Source organism: Fundulus heteroclitus, unplaced genomic scaffold (genome assembly GCF_011125445.2).
Source record: "Fundulus heteroclitus isolate FHET01 unplaced genomic scaffold, MU-UCD_Fhet_4.1 scaffold_93, whole genome shotgun sequence".
Taxonomy (NCBI): Eukaryota; Metazoa; Chordata; class Actinopteri; order Cyprinodontiformes; family Fundulidae; genus Fundulus; species Fundulus heteroclitus.
Window position 1 is genome coordinate 433,020 of NW_023397395.1, and position 17,083 is coordinate 450,102.

General features: G+C 41.6%; 2 protein-coding genes across 2 annotated transcripts in view; one reads left to right on the forward strand and one right to left on the reverse strand.

Moving 5' to 3' along the window:
- The window catches only part of wwox (WW domain containing oxidoreductase), a 224,722-nt gene extending 210,590 nt beyond the window's left edge, over nucleotides 1-14,132 (forward strand). Inside the window, exon 9 of the mRNA XM_036134883.1 lies at nucleotides 12,936-14,132. Coding sequence (XP_035990776.1) covers nucleotides 12,936-13,127 — 192 coding nt within the window. The 3' untranslated portion in view covers nucleotides 13,128-14,132. The remainder of the gene's footprint in view (nucleotides 1-12,935) is intronic.
- Nucleotides 14,017-17,083, reverse strand: part of mafb (v-maf avian musculoaponeurotic fibrosarcoma oncogene homolog b (paralog b)) — a 58,838-nt gene continuing 55,771 nt past the window's right edge. Inside the window, exon 3 of the mRNA XM_012879859.3 lies at nucleotides 14,017-14,090. The gene's annotated coding sequence lies outside the window, so the exon portion shown is untranslated. The remainder of the gene's footprint in view (nucleotides 14,091-17,083) is intronic.

The window sequence follows — 17,083 nt, forward strand, 5'->3', positions numbered from 1 at the left end:
GTGAGGCGCAGGCCAGTCGTGTTAAGGTGATACAGTATCATGGCCACAGACTTTCAGGATGTTCTGTGGGTGCGATCCATAGGGACTGACACCAAAGGTGACCCCTGGTTGGTAACCTTGGAGACCAACTTTATTAAAATGAATTTGAGTAGAGGGGCCATCCTGACAGCAGCATAATTACATCGCGGAGCATCAGCACTAATTTATGCAGCCTGCATTCAACCGGTCAGAAGTGCCGAGATGGGGTCAGCATTGACGCACAGAGAAACACACTCACACAGTCTCACAAGAACAGTACAGTGTGCTCACATGGTGCAAAAAACACACGCAAAAAAACACACATCATCAGAAACGTAAAAGAAAAATACAGTAACCTGCATCACAATAGTTAAGGAAAGTAAAGCTACGTTTACATGGGCAAAAGTAATCGGAATAAAGAGCTGATCAGAATAAAAATGCGTCATGTAAAGAAGCCAATCAGAATATTCTGATTGGATTAAACTCAATCAGAATGAAATTGTAATCCAAATGAGAGGTGTGGTTTATGCCGATTGATAATCCGATCCACATGCATGTAAACTCTTGTCAGGATCAAGTTATTCTGAATGTGGTGAACTGCCTTGAGTGCACATGTGCGCCCGACATAAAAGTGACTTTTTTCTGCGGCGGAAATGCATCGGGAAGCAAAACTGTCGGGGCTCCTGATTCAACCTTTTTATTCAAAACTTCAAAAAAGCTCGAAACTGTTAGTTATTTAGTAATGTTTAACTGTAATTACAACCTGGTGAAAGACCAGCCTGGGTGCTTGGAAGACAAACAAACTCGTACAATATTGCTTTGTGTACTTTCTTTTATGCTCAGTAAAGACGGAAGTTCTTCTTCTGTGTTTTTTTTTTTAGGGCAATTTGATAACTGTGCATGTCAGAGTGGTTCTATTCTGAATAAAGCCAGGTGCATATACGCGTACATTATGATCAGATAATTGATCGTGTGCCCATATAAACGGTACAGTCCTATTATTTAACCTGAATACAATTTAATCCGATCGTGAAGTTTGGTGCATGTAAACATATCTTATTTCAATTATTTCACACATTATGTCTTATTCATGTTGAAAAAAAATATGAAAAGCTAGCCAACATTCAGAAAAGAAGCTTTGGGAGCTATTATTTCTGAGGAGCACAGTACTGTGCAAAAATGTTATGAAGCAGTTCCGTATTTTATTTTTCCCTTTAGCGTAGGCAAACCTGCTTCTGGTATTTCAAAATGTTTAGAGCAATGGTTTTCCATGTTTTCTTTGTGAAGTTGGCTGCTTTTTAAAGTACACTTTTAGTTCAATAATTCTTACCTGCCTGATTTTTTCTACATTGAGTTTGCATGTTCTCCCTGTACATATGTGGGTTTTCTCTAGGTACTCAACCTTTTTCCCAGAGTCCAAATACATGGATGGTATGTTAATCCGTCCTTCTAAATCACTCTTAGGTATGAAGTTGTTGCATGCATGTTTTTTTGTCCTGTATGTGTCTGTGTCACACTGTGGTGGGCTGGTAAATTACTCTGCTTGTAGTTCACCTCTTGCCCATTCACAGCTGGAGATACTCTATATTCAATTACTATACTATATTGTATTACTCTATAAGTATTTGCTTACCTGGCTTGACTCGCATAGGAACTTAAGTGACATCCAATTCATTCTTAATCCCTCCAGTATGACGTTGGTCCACCCTTTACAGCTATAACAGCTTCGGCTTCTCTGGGATGGTTGTCCACAAGGTTCTGTAGTGTTGATGGGAATTTCTGACCATCCTTCTGGAAGCGCATTTGTGAGGTCATACACGGTGTTGGACAAGAAGCCTGGCTCTCAGTCTCCACTCTAATTCATCTCAAATGTGTTCTTTTGGGTTTGGGCTCTGTGCAGACCGGTCAATGTCATACACACCAAACTCTTCCATGTCTGCATAGACGGTGCTTTGTGCTCTGGTACTGAGTCATTTAGGAAAAGCAAGGGTTTACCTTCAAACTGGTCACACACAGTCGGGAGAATCAATCAATTAATTAATCAATCAAATTTTATTTCTAAAGTGCTTTACAATGACCACAGATTGATCAAAGTGCTGTAAAGAATAAAAGAAGAAATACAAATAGTATTAGTAAAATAAATAAATCAACTGTACATATAACTATAATTCACTTCACATTTTAAAAGTGGGCATAACTCTCAAATATTAAAGCCCAAACTGAACAAATAGTTCTTTAGCCTGGCCTTGAACAGGGTTGTGATGGAGAGTAAGTCCAGAGTTTGGGCCCTGACACTACCAAGAGCAGGAAATTGTCTGAAATGTCTTGATATGCTGAAGCATTCAGAGTTCCCTTCACTGGAACCAAGGGGCCAATCTGAGCTCCTGCAAAAACAACCCCACACCAGAATCCCCCTCCACCAAACTTTACACTTGGCACAATACAGTCGGACAACACAGTGGGCAACAGCCAAACCCCAACGCGTCCAGATTGCCAGATGGAGCAGCGTGATTCATGACTCCAGAGAACGCTCCTCCTCTGCTCTAGAGACCAGTGGTGGTGTGCTTTACACCACTGCATACGACGCTCTGCATCGCACCTGCTGATGTGGGACTTGGATGCAGCTGCTCGATCATGGAAGCCCACTCCATGAAGCTCTCTGCGCACAGTTAATAAGCCGCTCTGAAGGCCACAGGAAGTTTGGAGGTCTGTATCGACTCTGCGGAAAGTTGGTGACCTCTGCACGCGATGCGCCTTGGCATCCGCCGCCCCTGTTCAGTCAGTTTACGCGGCCTTCCAGACGCTGTCGTTCCCAATGGCTTCCACTTTGTTATGACAGCACTGACAGACGATTGTGGAATATTTAGGAATGAGGAAAGCTGCAAGACTAAAATTTGTTTTTATTGCATATTGATTCAGAAAGACCTCTGTGTTCTTTAGGCTCTGTTAACAAAATCTATTTTACCCCAAAAAAGAGACAATATTTGACTCTGCTGACAGTTTTTGTAGAGAAAATAAAAGCATCTTAAACAAAGCGAAGCGGTGATCAGTGGGAACTGATGGGAACATGGGATAAGGAGAGATCAACTTAAAAGCAACCTGAGGGAGTTCAGTAAAGGAGTGTAAAAGGTGGTGAGAAGAGGTGTGGATGGAGGACATAGATATAAGTTACACCACTGTAGCCATTCTGACCAAGGGCACACTAATCTTTCCTATTAGCAGATCTCTCCGACTCTCATAACGTTACTGCTAGCTGCTCTCCTGTGACATGCTGCTGGTTTGTGTGTGTGTGTGTGTTAGAGAGAGAAGATGAGTTAGTAAGAGAGGGTGTGTGTGTGTGAATGAGAGAGAATATGATGTCTGTGTGTGTGTGTGTGTGTGTGTGTGTGTGTGTAATGACAGTTCAGCTAGTTGCTCTACTGTGAAAATGACACGTACCTGCCAAATTAATATCATTACTATCAGAGTTTAATGGGGCAGTGCTGCCTTCTTATTTAAAATAGAACATCTCTCTCTCTCTCTCTCTCTCTCTCCCTCTCTCTCTCTTGTCCACCATGAGGAAAGTCGCAGCGGGAAAATCGGTGCTGTAAGAGAAAGGGACTGACTAACTGAGCTATTTAGATGATGTGAAAACTTACCAGGAAAGTACATGAGGTACTTAGAAGCTTCCTTTGGGAACTTACCAAGTGTTTTCCGGAACTTATCTGGTACTTTTTGGAGCTTTCCTGGTGCTTCCCTGATTCAGTCATGGAACATATTGGTTACTTTCCCCAAACTTTAAGGTTTCTTTCAGCATATTACCAGGTGCTTTGCTAGAATTTACCTTTGCTTTGGAAGAACATACTGGATACTTACCAGGTGCCATGCATTGACCTAAGAGATTGCTTTCCTGAAATGAGCACACACTTTCCTGGAACTTTACCTGGCCTGGTAAGTTCTGACAAAGTATCTTGTTATAAGTCACCTCACAATACAGCCCGAATCCTGAAAGTAAAGTGCCCAGTAGGTTCTGAAATAGTTTGGTGAAGTTTTGCGAATGTTTAGGGTGTATTTTGTAATAAATCTTAAGGTTAAAGAACCAAAACTGTGCTTGGAAGATATTATTTATAAAAAAATCTTTTCATTTTCAGATTGTCAAGGAATTGTGTGTGTGTGTGTGTGTTTTAATTTTCCCTCTATTATTGATGTTCACCCGACCATCTTTTTGATGCTTTTATCTCTAAGTTTTATGCACGTCTCTGTCGAGCAATAATAGTTTAAAAGTAAAGATTTTGACATTGTATTCTATTCTCGATATTTGTCAGTGCTGAGTGCATGTTTTTGAGTGATGGCTCCAATCATCTCTGCTATTATACAGTAAAGAAAAACAGCTTAGCTTGTGCTTTAACTCTGGCGTGTGTGTGTGTGTGTGTGTGTGTGTTTGGAAGGAGATTTTCCATGCAACTCTTGGGCGTTTGGCTCTCAAGTGCATCCTCTCTCATAATATGTCTGTTTTACTTCAATATTCCTTTGTGGTCGGTGTTTTTTTTACAGCTTTACTTGCACCTTTAAAGCAGCTGTATGTACTGCAGAAACATTCTGTTGAGGTGTCATCCTTCATTCAGAGTCAGCACTGTGATAATGAGTAGATTTGGAGATACACTCTGCGGGCTGCCAGCGAATGCAGGCACACGCGCGGTTATGTTTGGACGTCTGTGCATATTTACACAGGCCGCGTATATGTGGATATATCTATTGCACACTACGCTGCCCGTATGTGCCGATGCACACACCTGACTCTGTGCATGTGCGGGGGAGATTTCCAGTGTGTGAATATGTCAGGCTGCCGCTGGAGACCAATTAGCTGGTGCATCAGTGAAGAGGTGAGCGTAGACACACCTGTGTGTGGCCCTATTACACCAGCTCATCACACACTCACATACCGACACACAGACAGCATTGCTGTGCTCATAATAGAAATATACTGACAGTTACAGTACGTTGACCATATGGAGTAATGACTTCACCGTGTCAAACTGTCAGCCGTGAGTCACCAGCATGCCTTATTTCAACTGCATGTTACTAACTTAACAAACTTTAGTGATTTATAGGTTATCTTGCTGCTGCTGAATGCTTGTCATTAGCTATATGTACTTTACAGCTGAAAAATCCCCGGCCTTAAAACACGTGCCTTGTAGCATTCATATACAGGTGCGTTGCGCGGATGCAATTAGGTGAGAGCGAAAAAGGCAGATCACAGCCAATAAACCAGCCAGTCCCCTTCATGTATAATTCAGATCTTTTATGGTGGGCTACGCACCCATATGGAAATCCTAAAGGAGGACCGAGGCCATTTCCAGCCGGAGAAAAGCCCCTTTTAAAAGCTAATCCCTGCGCCAGAGTCCCACACTTTTTACTGTTCCTTTTTTAATGAATAGGTGTCCAATAAGGCCTTTTATTGTCTTAGCATATGTTGCTTTTATTAGGGGAAAATAATTAGGTTGCGCGTATCACTTTGGAAGTCCTCTCAGGATAAAAATGAGATAGTTTCACAGTCATTGCGCAAGTCCTTCTGATTCCCCATCATTTTCCCCTTGGATGCCCTGCGTCCTGTCGCCCTTACCTTCTCCCCTACCTCCTTTCCTTCTCCGGCTCTTTGTCCCTTCTGCCTCCTTAATGTTTCCCCTCCCTCTATTGTCCTTTGCGTTCCCTCCACTTCATTTCCTCGCCTAGAATGCAGGCGGCAACGTTGCACCGGGGCTACACATCTACACACGCATGCAGCAGATGAACAATCGCCGTGTGGCAGGAGGCTGTCGCTGACTGACACGATGTTGATCTTATCAGGTGCAAACTGGGTAAGTAGAGGGCCACAGAGAGAAAGGGAGAGTAATAGTGCTTTGGCAGGTGGTGGTGGGGGGTGCTTTGTGTTGTGTTGCTGTCACTCCCTGCATAGTTTCCCCCCTCTGCTCTTTCCCCTCTCTTTCTCGTCCTCCACTACATCACTCTGCTTGTCTAGAAAGGGAGACTGGCAACGAGGCTCATCTGTGATCTGGGACACCGGGGAAAGGGATCCATTTACCTCCAAGATGTCATACTGTAATCGTTTACCCATGAGACCTCAGTTACAGAAACACGGCATGCCCGGCCATGTAAGTTATGGGCCGGGGGGGATGAGGCTGCAGGCGAATAAGGATCTCTAGATAGTTGATGGAAAAGAAGTAGCCGGGCTAAAAAGCAGAGGGGCAGGGCAGGCGGAGAGATTGAGCCTCATGATGAAGTAAAGGACCGAGAACCACACAGGAGGGGAGGTGGCTGGTCCTTCCATACTGCCCTTAATGCTCCTCAGGGGAGTGTGCTGCCTTTAGGTGAGTATTAGCCATCCGCCTGTGGGCTAATGGACGGTGCAAAATATAGTTTAGTCCATACAGATGACCAGAGGTAGACTAATCACTGGGGAGGCCTGTGATGAAGAGGCTTTGTGCTTTTGACCAAACCATTCTTGGGGCTGCCTAGGGTAAATATAGGGACTAGGGCGCTCCCTTTAGGACCGAAAGAAATGTTACACATTAACGTTTCGTTGAATCGCCGTTAGCTTAGGGCACACATTCGCTGTGGCATTGTTTAGACGAGCCTCTGTAAAATCACAAAATGTTTTTTCTGCCTTTACAGATGCGTTGCTCTTACCCATCAAACGGCCTCCTTTCATTGCGTCGGTAAATGTTCATCGATTAGTCGCCGATTGGTGGCTTTCTTAAGGCCACACAGTTGTCTAGTCCTGGTCCTTTAAATTTGTCTTTACTTAGTTTGTGGAAAGGTTATTTTTTTCTATTGAACAGAGCTGCAACTTCTGTTTTTTTAAAGGATTTTTTTTTAACCAAACAATCAAGTGATTGCGGATCCCATTCGTTTGTGTTTTTTTTCTAACCAGATTTCTTCGGTAAAGGTGACCTCGTCATCCCTCCAGTTTTTGATTATGCGTCGAACAGTTGCTTTTTTACCTTTCAGCAATCTCCTTAGATGTGTTCTTCCTTTGATACGTGCCGATAATTCTATCTGTCTGAAACAGATAAAAGTATTTTAAAGATCTAGCAACCACTAATAGTTTACAAACAACTAAATTAATAAATATATATTGTGTCTTACATTTGGAGTCATTCCCCCAGTCAACAGTTATATATGTAAGCCCCAAAAACATAATAGCAGCAATAATCCCTAAAAAAATATATCACTCAGTGTTCAGTCAATTTATTTGACAAATTAGTCAAACATTTTAAACTGACCTACAGAATTAAACTAATTATTTATGATATTCATGTATATTGGGACTCATCTAGATGTTCACGCGAAGGACGATGCACTTATCAGGTTCTGTGAGTACATTGCTGGATTTATTCCCTGGAATGTAAAAAGCTACCAGAGTCCAAAGAAAAACATTGAGACATAAAAAAAGACTTAAAAATCTTCAGGAAGCTTATAAAAATATTGATCGAGGTCATTACAAAACTGTCTCTTTTAAAGCAGATTCTAAAGCTTTTAAAGTGTGATTTACTTTTTTTCTAAAGTGTGAACACATAAAAAAACAAATTTAACTCCAACGTTCTGCGTCATTCTGACCAAAAAGGCTAACATACTGTCTAATATGATCTTTGGTGTACCACAGTCAGGGTCACAGAGGCCACCTCAGATTCACTGCCGAGTGTCAGGTCGCTCTCTAAAGTGTGTGCTGAGGTGTTTTCGGTGCTAATCTCTTTTCATCGTGGTTGAGTGGTCAAGCTGAATGGATGGACAGCCTGTTTATCTGAGAGGGGACCTCATTACCCAGGATTCCTACCACAGCGGGGCCAGGCACGCTCAGCTGAGCCGTCAGCTCGCAGCTGGCTTCTCGCGGCTGAAGGCAAACACGGATCTGCACTCAGGGAGGCTTTGCTTTCAATGGTTATTTATTAAATGTAAAATATCTTTAGCACAGATTAAAAATCAGACACTTCCATATATTTTAAACATCACAGGTAGGGAAAGAAAAAAAACAAAACAAAAAACATTCCTGAAACAGAATCACAATCAGTTCAGAGTTAAGAGGGTAGCTACTCCGCGAGGCCGGGCAGAGGGCTGAACCAAAAAACCGCACTCCTCCTGATCCCTTTAGTGAGGCTGAAAAACCAGGAAAAGCTTCAACTTAAAACATACTGGAGCCATATTACACCTAATTTTAGGAAATACCTTTTTCACCAGCTAACTTTAGAAGTTGCCTTCTGTAGACGTGGAACAAAATTTGCACGACACTTTTAATCAATGTAGAATAAACAGAATAAAACATTTGCTTTTTTTTCCTGCCAGCTTGCCAAACTTACAATAAGTTTTTATAAAAAAAATAAAAAAAAATCCTTGCCCTACTGAATATGGAAAGGGCGTTGACATGGCAAGCATGGGCGTATGCTGTAATGATCTGCAGTTGGTGCCAGGAAGCAGCTTCTGAAACTGCGTCCCAGCCGTGGATCGCTCTGCCAGCTTTAGTACCGCCACTGAACTGGAGTACCATCACAGGGGTCAGCTGGTAAAAAGCCGCCCCTCTCTTGTCTCTCTCTCTCTCTCTCTCTTTTTCTCTCTCTCCTCTGCCTCAACCCTCGCCTCTGTACAAATGCCAACTTGACAACAACTGACACAGATGGTGAGCAGAAACACAGGACAGGCAATGGAAGAGAACCACCCACAGGAGTAAGAAAACAGGAAGACTCTACACACACTGTCCAAGAGAGGATATTGCCCGACAATAATATCAACTCGTTTATTGTTTTACCTTTTTATTAAACTCTTTTACGTTTTTTTTATTTTTATTTTTATTTATTTTTTTACTTTTCTTTCAGCGCATGCCATGTGAGAATTTAGGGATTATAAAAGTACCTGAAAGAACCGCAAGGTTTTCCGCATGCATAGACTTTGGTATTTACAGGTTTGTATGTACAGGCCAAAACCAGACTGCTCTACAGAGATGGCTTATTTACACTCAGGGCGGAGGGAGAGGTCGATGCCATAACTACAGATGTGAGGAGTCAAAGGGGTCACATGCATAGGGTCAGAGGAAGCGCGTACAGCTGGGTACAACTCTGGTGACAAAGAGACAAAACATAACACGGCGAATGTAAGAATACTGATTATTCGACGACAAAGCACCTTACCCGTGCACCTTTTTGCTTTGCGAATACGCTCAGTATGACTTCTAGTTATTGCTCCACGCTTTATTAGGACATTTCTATCGCCGGTCCGTGAGGTTCTTGGATATTGGATCAATATTGTGATTGGAAGACTTGGATCTGATCCCAGAGCGGTTCCAGTGCTGTAATGCTGAATCCAAAGCTAATGCAGGCTTGTGCTGCTCACCAAAAAAAAACAAAAACAAAAAAAAAACACTTATTGCAGCATATATTTTCCCACTAATTAACGTTATTATCCACAAAAGCAGATTTACATAGAAGTAGTTTACACAGAACCTGCTGTTAGAGCTTTTGCTATCCTAGTCCTTTGGTTTGTAATCCTCCTGTTATCAGTCTTTTATTTTGGCATATTGTTTAAGTTTTGCTGCACATGTTCTGTCCCTTTCTCTACTATCCTTAAATGTGTATAAGAAAAAAAAAAACTGTCCGGTTAGGTTCATTAGGGCGTTCCAGATTTTCTGAATCTAGGTTTACTCAGTGTCTTCAGTTTATTTCATTCCAATGCTTTGTGAAGGATACACACCTCTTGAGGTTTTTCACATTTTGTCACATTACAACCACAAGTGATAAATGTATTTGACTGGGATTTTATGTGATAGACCAACAAAAAATAGGGCATAAGTGGAACGAAAGGGATTAAAGTTTTCAATAAAAAAAACTACAGATCAGAAAAGTGTAACATACAGTGGTTTAAGCCCCCTTCTCTCGGATATACCTAAATAAAATCCTGTCTGTCCAACCAATTGCCTTCAGAGGTTACCTTTTACCCGGGAAACCTAACAATGCAACTAGCCATCCCAGTAGTGAAACATGGTAAAGGCAGCATGATGCTTTTCTACAGCAGGGAATGAGGAAGCTAGGTAGAGCGGATGGGAATCTGGATGCCGATAAATGCAGGGAATGAAGAATGGGCAAAATATTCAGTCTAGATGTGCAAAGCAGATAGAGAAAGATGGAGCAAGACCTGCAGCTGTGACTGCAGCATAAAATGTATTAAAACACAATGGACTCACAATTTCTTCCCTTGCAGTTATGTGCAACTATGTGTTTATCAATCACATAAAATGTCGTTAATATGTGATTGTAACATGACAAATTTGAAAAAAGCTCAAGGGATCTGAACACTTTTGCAAGTCATCGTTACTCTTTACAGCTGCATCACAAAGCTTGTTATCTCCAGAAAATGTTCTGAGTAGAATTTTGAAGAGGGAACCTGGGACCAACTTTCAGTGGACTGCTCATTCAGAGAAGGATCTTTTCATTTCATAGCTTCTTTTGCTTGCTGCTATCCTGCACAATAACTGCCGAATCTTAAATCTCTCACTTGTCAAACTTGAAATCTTTACCCGAATTGGTCTCAAATTCAAGTTCACAGCTCTAGTTTGGAAAAGAGCAAAACACCAAGCATATTTCTCAGAAAAGTACTGTACACAAGCGGTAATGATTAACATTTAGTTGCAGAAGATAAAGACGCACACCGAGAGTTTGCAGAATGCTAAATTTACAAACCTCATCCTTACTTGCGGACGGGTTGAAAATTGCTCTGCCTTCTTCTCTCGCGCTAGCAGATACGTGTCTGTTTCATGAATTCACGTACGCATACGTTTTCTGTGCAAAACATAAGTGTAAAAGGTTTTTGTTCTTGTTCCCTCCACCTCGCACACACCTTGCCTATCCTATCTGCAAATGCACACACACACACAATGATAAATGGCTGCGGTGGGTGGCTAAGCATGTTAATGCCTAATCTCATCAGCCTTATCTCCTACAGAGGTCACAGGATCAAGTGGTGTGGGGCTGAGCTAAACACCAATAAGATTGTACAAACAGTCCATGTAATAGTTTATCTGCCACAAACTGCACTGCTGCACTCTGGGTTTACTTTTCAAAGAATATCAAATCCAGATACTAAAAGTTTAATTTAGAAATTACTGCCAGATCAGTGTTTGGTAATTGACTCCTCGGAAAAGCCCACCAAGTTCAAGGTGTGCCAGCGACTCAGAGCCCCCCGCAGCACTGAACTCCTCTGTCGAGTTTAAAAGCAGTCTTGCTTCCCGGACGAGCTAAATCAGATGCCCTCGGTGAGGGAGATGAGTCGGACTGAGTGCTTGTGAACCTGTAACTCGGAGACACTGCTTGGCATTTGAGCGTCTTTTGATATGGCGACATGCGACGCGGGCGAAGTTATCGCCCGGCTGGCAGGTGAGACAGACAGCGGCGCACAGAGAGATGCGGCCGTTTCATCTGCTATTTACCAGCTCTCTCATCACACGCCGCTTCAAACGCGCTCGATCCGTACACACAGCTTACAGGAGCGGACTGACTGGGAGCCGGTTTGTGTGTGTTTATGAAGTGAAAACATTTCCCTTCCCCGTTTTGTTTATTGCGTGTGGATTTTGCACATATTTATATATATTAAAAAAAGGATCTTTTCACTTCATGTCTGCTAGCCTCACAGCTGCTTTTCGAAGCTGTTCAAACATTTGGCTTGTAATGCGTCCCCATTATGCATGTGTGTATATATATATATATATATATATATATATCTGTGTGTTTGACTATTGCGCATATGGGCTTGTCTCGGTGCGTGCCAGTGCTCTGTGCCTAAACTCTCATCACTCTCATCGGGAGATAAAGTGGGCAAGCCATTTCATGTGGTCGCACAGAAGTCGTCTCCAGCCTAGGGTGTTTCACGGGGAAGCTGTCACAGCAGCTTTTAGCCGGAGCCGCAACATGAAAGATCCCTCTTTGAGCAGTTGGGTTCTGTGTATAATTCTCTCTGACGTGTTTATTCAACTTTCATTTTCAAATGTCACAGAAATCTCTCCCCTACCACCACCCCCACCGCCTCCCAAGAATATCCCCTCTAATTACCGACTGAAAGGACATAGTGTGTTAGAAAACTTAGCAGGTTGCATCCAAACACCCTTTCAGTTTTGAGAAACAACATAAAACTCAGTCAGTATCTGGGTTTAAGACTTAATGACGTTCATAAATAAATGTACTTTTACTAGTGAGGAAGTCTTCCGGTGTATGTGTGTGTATGCTTACTGGAAAAAAAAAATGCTCTATTTTTTTTTTCTATAAGTAACTGACTTATAACTTAGATACAGAATTGTTCTTGCATAATTTCCAATGCTTATACCTAACGTTAAAAGCCTGGCTTCAACCGCTGTACAAATATACATCTTCATTACCACTGAAACCGGTTTTTGCATTATTATTTACATAACAGCTGCATTTTCACTGGAGATCCGCGTCCAGGCTGGAGACGTTTTAACCCTTTTTCAACGTGTCAGTGCATCTGGAGTATTCACACAGTAGTCCTGTACATGCCAGATAGAGACGTAAATAAATAAATATATGTACACAGATCTATGTACAGTTACGTTAATACGAGGCAGTCCTCAGGGGCTGCAGAGAGAAAAGGGTAAGACAGCTTGTGTGTGAAAGTCTTTTTATTTTTTTTTTCCTGTGGCCGCTCAGTCCTGCTGTCTCCTTGTTCTGACTGTCTGCATGTATGCATTTATCTCACAAATGATGCTTGGATGCTGCCTGCGCCCGCCATTCATCCTTTCTCTGGACAGGACACCTCTGAATGTCCGTGTGCGAGTAGACGAGTTCTCCACGTTTTGTCTCCTCCTGCAGGACGAAGCCGACTGGGTCGCCTCGGTGCCACTGACTGTGTCTCTTTTTTTTTTCTTGTTCTTTGTCTGTCCACAGCAACAAGGTGCAGCTACCACGGTGTACTGTGCGGTGGCCCCGGAGCTGGAGGGTTTAGGCGGCATGTACTTCAACAACTGCTTCCGCTGCCAACCGTCCATCCAGGCACAGGATCCGAGCAACGCCGGCGGCCTGTGGGAGCTGAGTGAGCGCCTGGTTGCAGAGCGATCCGTCGGGATTCAGTCCCTCTAAGGGACTGAAATGCAGGAGGGTGTGGGGGAGAAGAAGTCAAAGAGGAATCTTTTGATGCTGACTTGGGAGGGGGGGGGGCAAACTTAATAAAAGACTCTGACTGCACTATACAAAAACTGCCAAACCACTGAGGTCTGTGTGGACATGTCACGTCACTATGGGGCTAAAACATACTACGTACACAATAAGGAGGGAGTTTCATTTACAGTTTAAGTTTAGCTCTTTTTTTGTTACTTTAAAGTATGAAGTAGAGAACCTAAAATGAATAGATTTTTTTTCTGCTGTTGTCTTGTAACCCTTTTAACCACACAAGGTTTATGAGTAAGTATACACTCGAATTGCAGCTATGGCGCGCTATATGATAAATATCGTCTTCCAAATGAATGTCTCTGTATTCAGTGTCATTTTGGCTACTGTTGTGCAGATGTTTCTGCTCGGATATGGGGTTTAACTTTTTCAGTTAAAGAAATAAAAGATAGCGAGCATAGGACCCTCACAAATATATAAACACACTAGAGGTATGTTTTTTATGACTATTTACATTATTCTGCAATAATCTCGTCATTATCAGTGTCCCTACTTGTTGTCTGTACAGTATTTACATCCACCTGATTTGTAGAGGGCATCCTAATGGTCTTGCTATGATCAAACCAGAGTTTCTGTACTAAATCTGCAATTTTACAATTTGGAGATTTATGGAATGATATTTCACCATTATGTCAGAGTCTTATTTATACCAGGATCTCTTCTTTTCTCTGTTTCTTCTCTTGCTGTTAATCTAGAATTTGATATTTCAGTCTGTTGTTTGTTTCTAAGTTGTAATCTTTAGTGTTGAGCCTCTGTATTTGGGGTGGGGGTTGTCCTGAAGCCGCTGGGAGGGCGAGTCGCTTTTGAGACATTGTGCTTCATGGCAGTCCGGGTGCCGTACGTTGTTGAAGAAACAGCAATCCAGTGTCATATTATCTGTAATAAAAAAAGAAAGGGAAAAATAAACATGGGAAAACAGAAAAAAAATCACGTGTTTGTTTTTTATGTGAAATCCTGTAATGTGCATTCATTAGGACACCATTAGTGGGTAATATTTGTGTAGGATGATAAGGAATAACTTCATATTGCAACATTACACACACTGAGCTTAACAAAGCACTAGATAAAATTAAAACAATCACATTATTAATTAGAGTTAGAAATTAGAGTTAAAGATTGTATTTTGTGGTTTCGTCAACGTAGGCGTTTCATGTCCTGATTCAGAGGACAGATCTATCATTCAATCATACAAACAGCCTTATACTTAAATATTTAGTAGCCTGTAAAACTGGGAAATTCTGACAAAATAACCATATTCTTTTTCAAAGCTGCACTATAACGCCAGTAGTATTTGGTAAAACAAATTTCTAACCAGCAACAGAAAGAATAGCAAGAGCAAGAGAGCTGTTAATGGGTAGTAATTAATACAGAAGTTAAGAAACATGATCTTTTCTATTTAAAAGCTCTTGGATTTTAAACACTTACTAAGTTTTCAACAACCAGGTGAAATAATGGCTTTTAAGGAGATAAATCTGAACACAGATGCACATCAGCTGGCACAGCCAACATTGTTCAGTTTTTTTGTAAAGTATTGCTGGATTCAAAAACCAGGATTCAAAAAATAGACAATATAACATTGTTTCATTTTCTGGCCCTGATTAAATATGTTTTTGTCACTGTATTTTAGAGCACAGAAGATATTCTTGTTAATGTCAAGGAAAATTGCAGTGGAAGTTTATAGATTTACAGACAATGCACTGTGGCACTTGTTTTTAGATTTATAAAAGATAATTTCTCCCTTCTCAAAAACAGAAGAACACTTTGAAGCAAATAAACTTCTAGGGAAAGTAACAGTCCAGCAGTGTCCTGCCCTGTCAAAGCCTGGAGTGCAGGTGTCTTATCATTGTCCGTTCACACCACCACTGGACCCACATCAGAGCACAGCTGCATCTGACATGTTCCCACTCAGGAATGTACTGACAAAATGTTTCATTGCGTTTTCCAGGAAATAGACTGATCTAGATTCTACCTGAAATGGGCAAGTCATGCCAAATAACAGCTTGATTAGGCAAAGCAAGTTTACTTGCACAGCACAGTTTAGCAACACAACAATTTAAAGTGCTTTACCTGCTGAAATAGAATAAGAAGTAACTGAGCTAAATGCAGTGAGATTAAGCACTATTTTAAAACTGTACTAAACATGTACTAAACCCTAAGATCTTCCTGGATGCTGTCCGTGGTGCTGATCGGGCTTTTAAACGGGTAATGAATGTTTTTGAACTTTTGCCTATTAGTTGGTGAATTTCTGAGCTCTCAGAGAGAGTTTTTAGTCTGCAGGTTGCTGAACCTGCAGACATGCATGATGTCGATGACATCTTCCCAATTGGTTCTGGCCTTGCAGACAGATCTCCAGTGTGGTTAAGCTACCTTTGGAATGTTGTTTTTATCCAGTGTCATTAATTAAATTTTTTCAGATAATATATTATTGTTCAAACTTACAGCCATGGTTTAAAAAAAGTATTTTTATATATCATCAAGTTACAACCACAAACGTGAATATATAATTTGGGTTTTATTTTTATATTTCCAGTAAATGGACTGAATTTATATACCACTTTTCAAGTCATACAGACCTCTCAAAGCTCTTTACATTAGAGCCGTATTCACCCAATCTCACACACATTCGATCATAATGTCAGTGCCTTGCTAGAAGGCACATTGACATGCGATAGGAGGAAGCTGGATTCCAACCCACACCGTTTGGACTGCTAAATAGCGCACCACTATCCTGGTGGCGTGTTTCTATCAGCATTGGAAGTGAGGAGACTAAAGTTCTTTTCTACTCTGTGAAATAGTTCAAGCTGCGTCAGGCCAGATGGAAAGAGTCTGACCAGCAACCTTAATGTCTTGCCACAGATTCTCAGTCATATTTAGGTCTGGACTCTGACTTGCTTTAAATATGCTTTGGTTCAAAACACTCCACTCTAACTCTGGCTTTTTGTTTAGGGCTGTTATTCTACTGGGAGCTAAACCTTCACCTCAGTCGCAAAAGCCTTTTGTGTCCTCTGACAGATTTTCTTCCAGGAGTGCCCAGTTTTTACCTCAGTTCATCTACCCATCAGTTCTGGCTATTAGCTGTGTTTCTTCTGAAGAAAAGCCTTCCCAAATGATGATGCTGCCACTTCCGTGGGGATGATATATTCAGGGATAAGGTATTTGATCCCCATGCAAAACAAATTTAGTCTGATCTGACCAAGGTACCTTCTTCAACAGTATTTTAATAGGCTTTCTCCTGACCATTCTTCCATAAAGACCATATTTATGGATTGTATGATAAATGCTGGGCCTGTCACCAGATTATCACACCTGAGCTGCGGATCACTGCAGCTCGACCAGAGCCACCATGGGCCTCTTGGTTGCTTCTTCGATTAATGTTGGCTTCACCAGGCCTTTCAGTTCAGGTGGATGGTCTTGGTAGGTTTGCACTTGTGTCATAATTTTTTCCATTTTCAGATGATGAATTGGGACTGCCCTTCCAGCAGCAACTCAAGAACTAGAACCCTCCCGAGGAGCTACTGGTCGTCTTCTAGATTGCCATTATTCATTATTGTCCTATCTTTTCACTGTGTGGCAAAGCTCATCCATAAAACAGAACTTGTCCAAACTGCAACAAACTATTAGGTCTGCAGTGAGGACCACCAGGGCTTACCTGCCCTACCGTCCAGGACCTATACAGGTGATGGGTCATGAGAAGGGAAGCTAACATCTCTGCAGACCCCACACATCTTGGACACAGACTATTTAGACCTTTACCTTTAGGTCGGTGCTACAGCGCATTGTTTGCAAAAAAATAAATAAAAATAAAAAACTGCTAGAGAACCTAGATGAATACCTTTTTTGTACTAATTCTAAAAAAAAAAAACACTTTA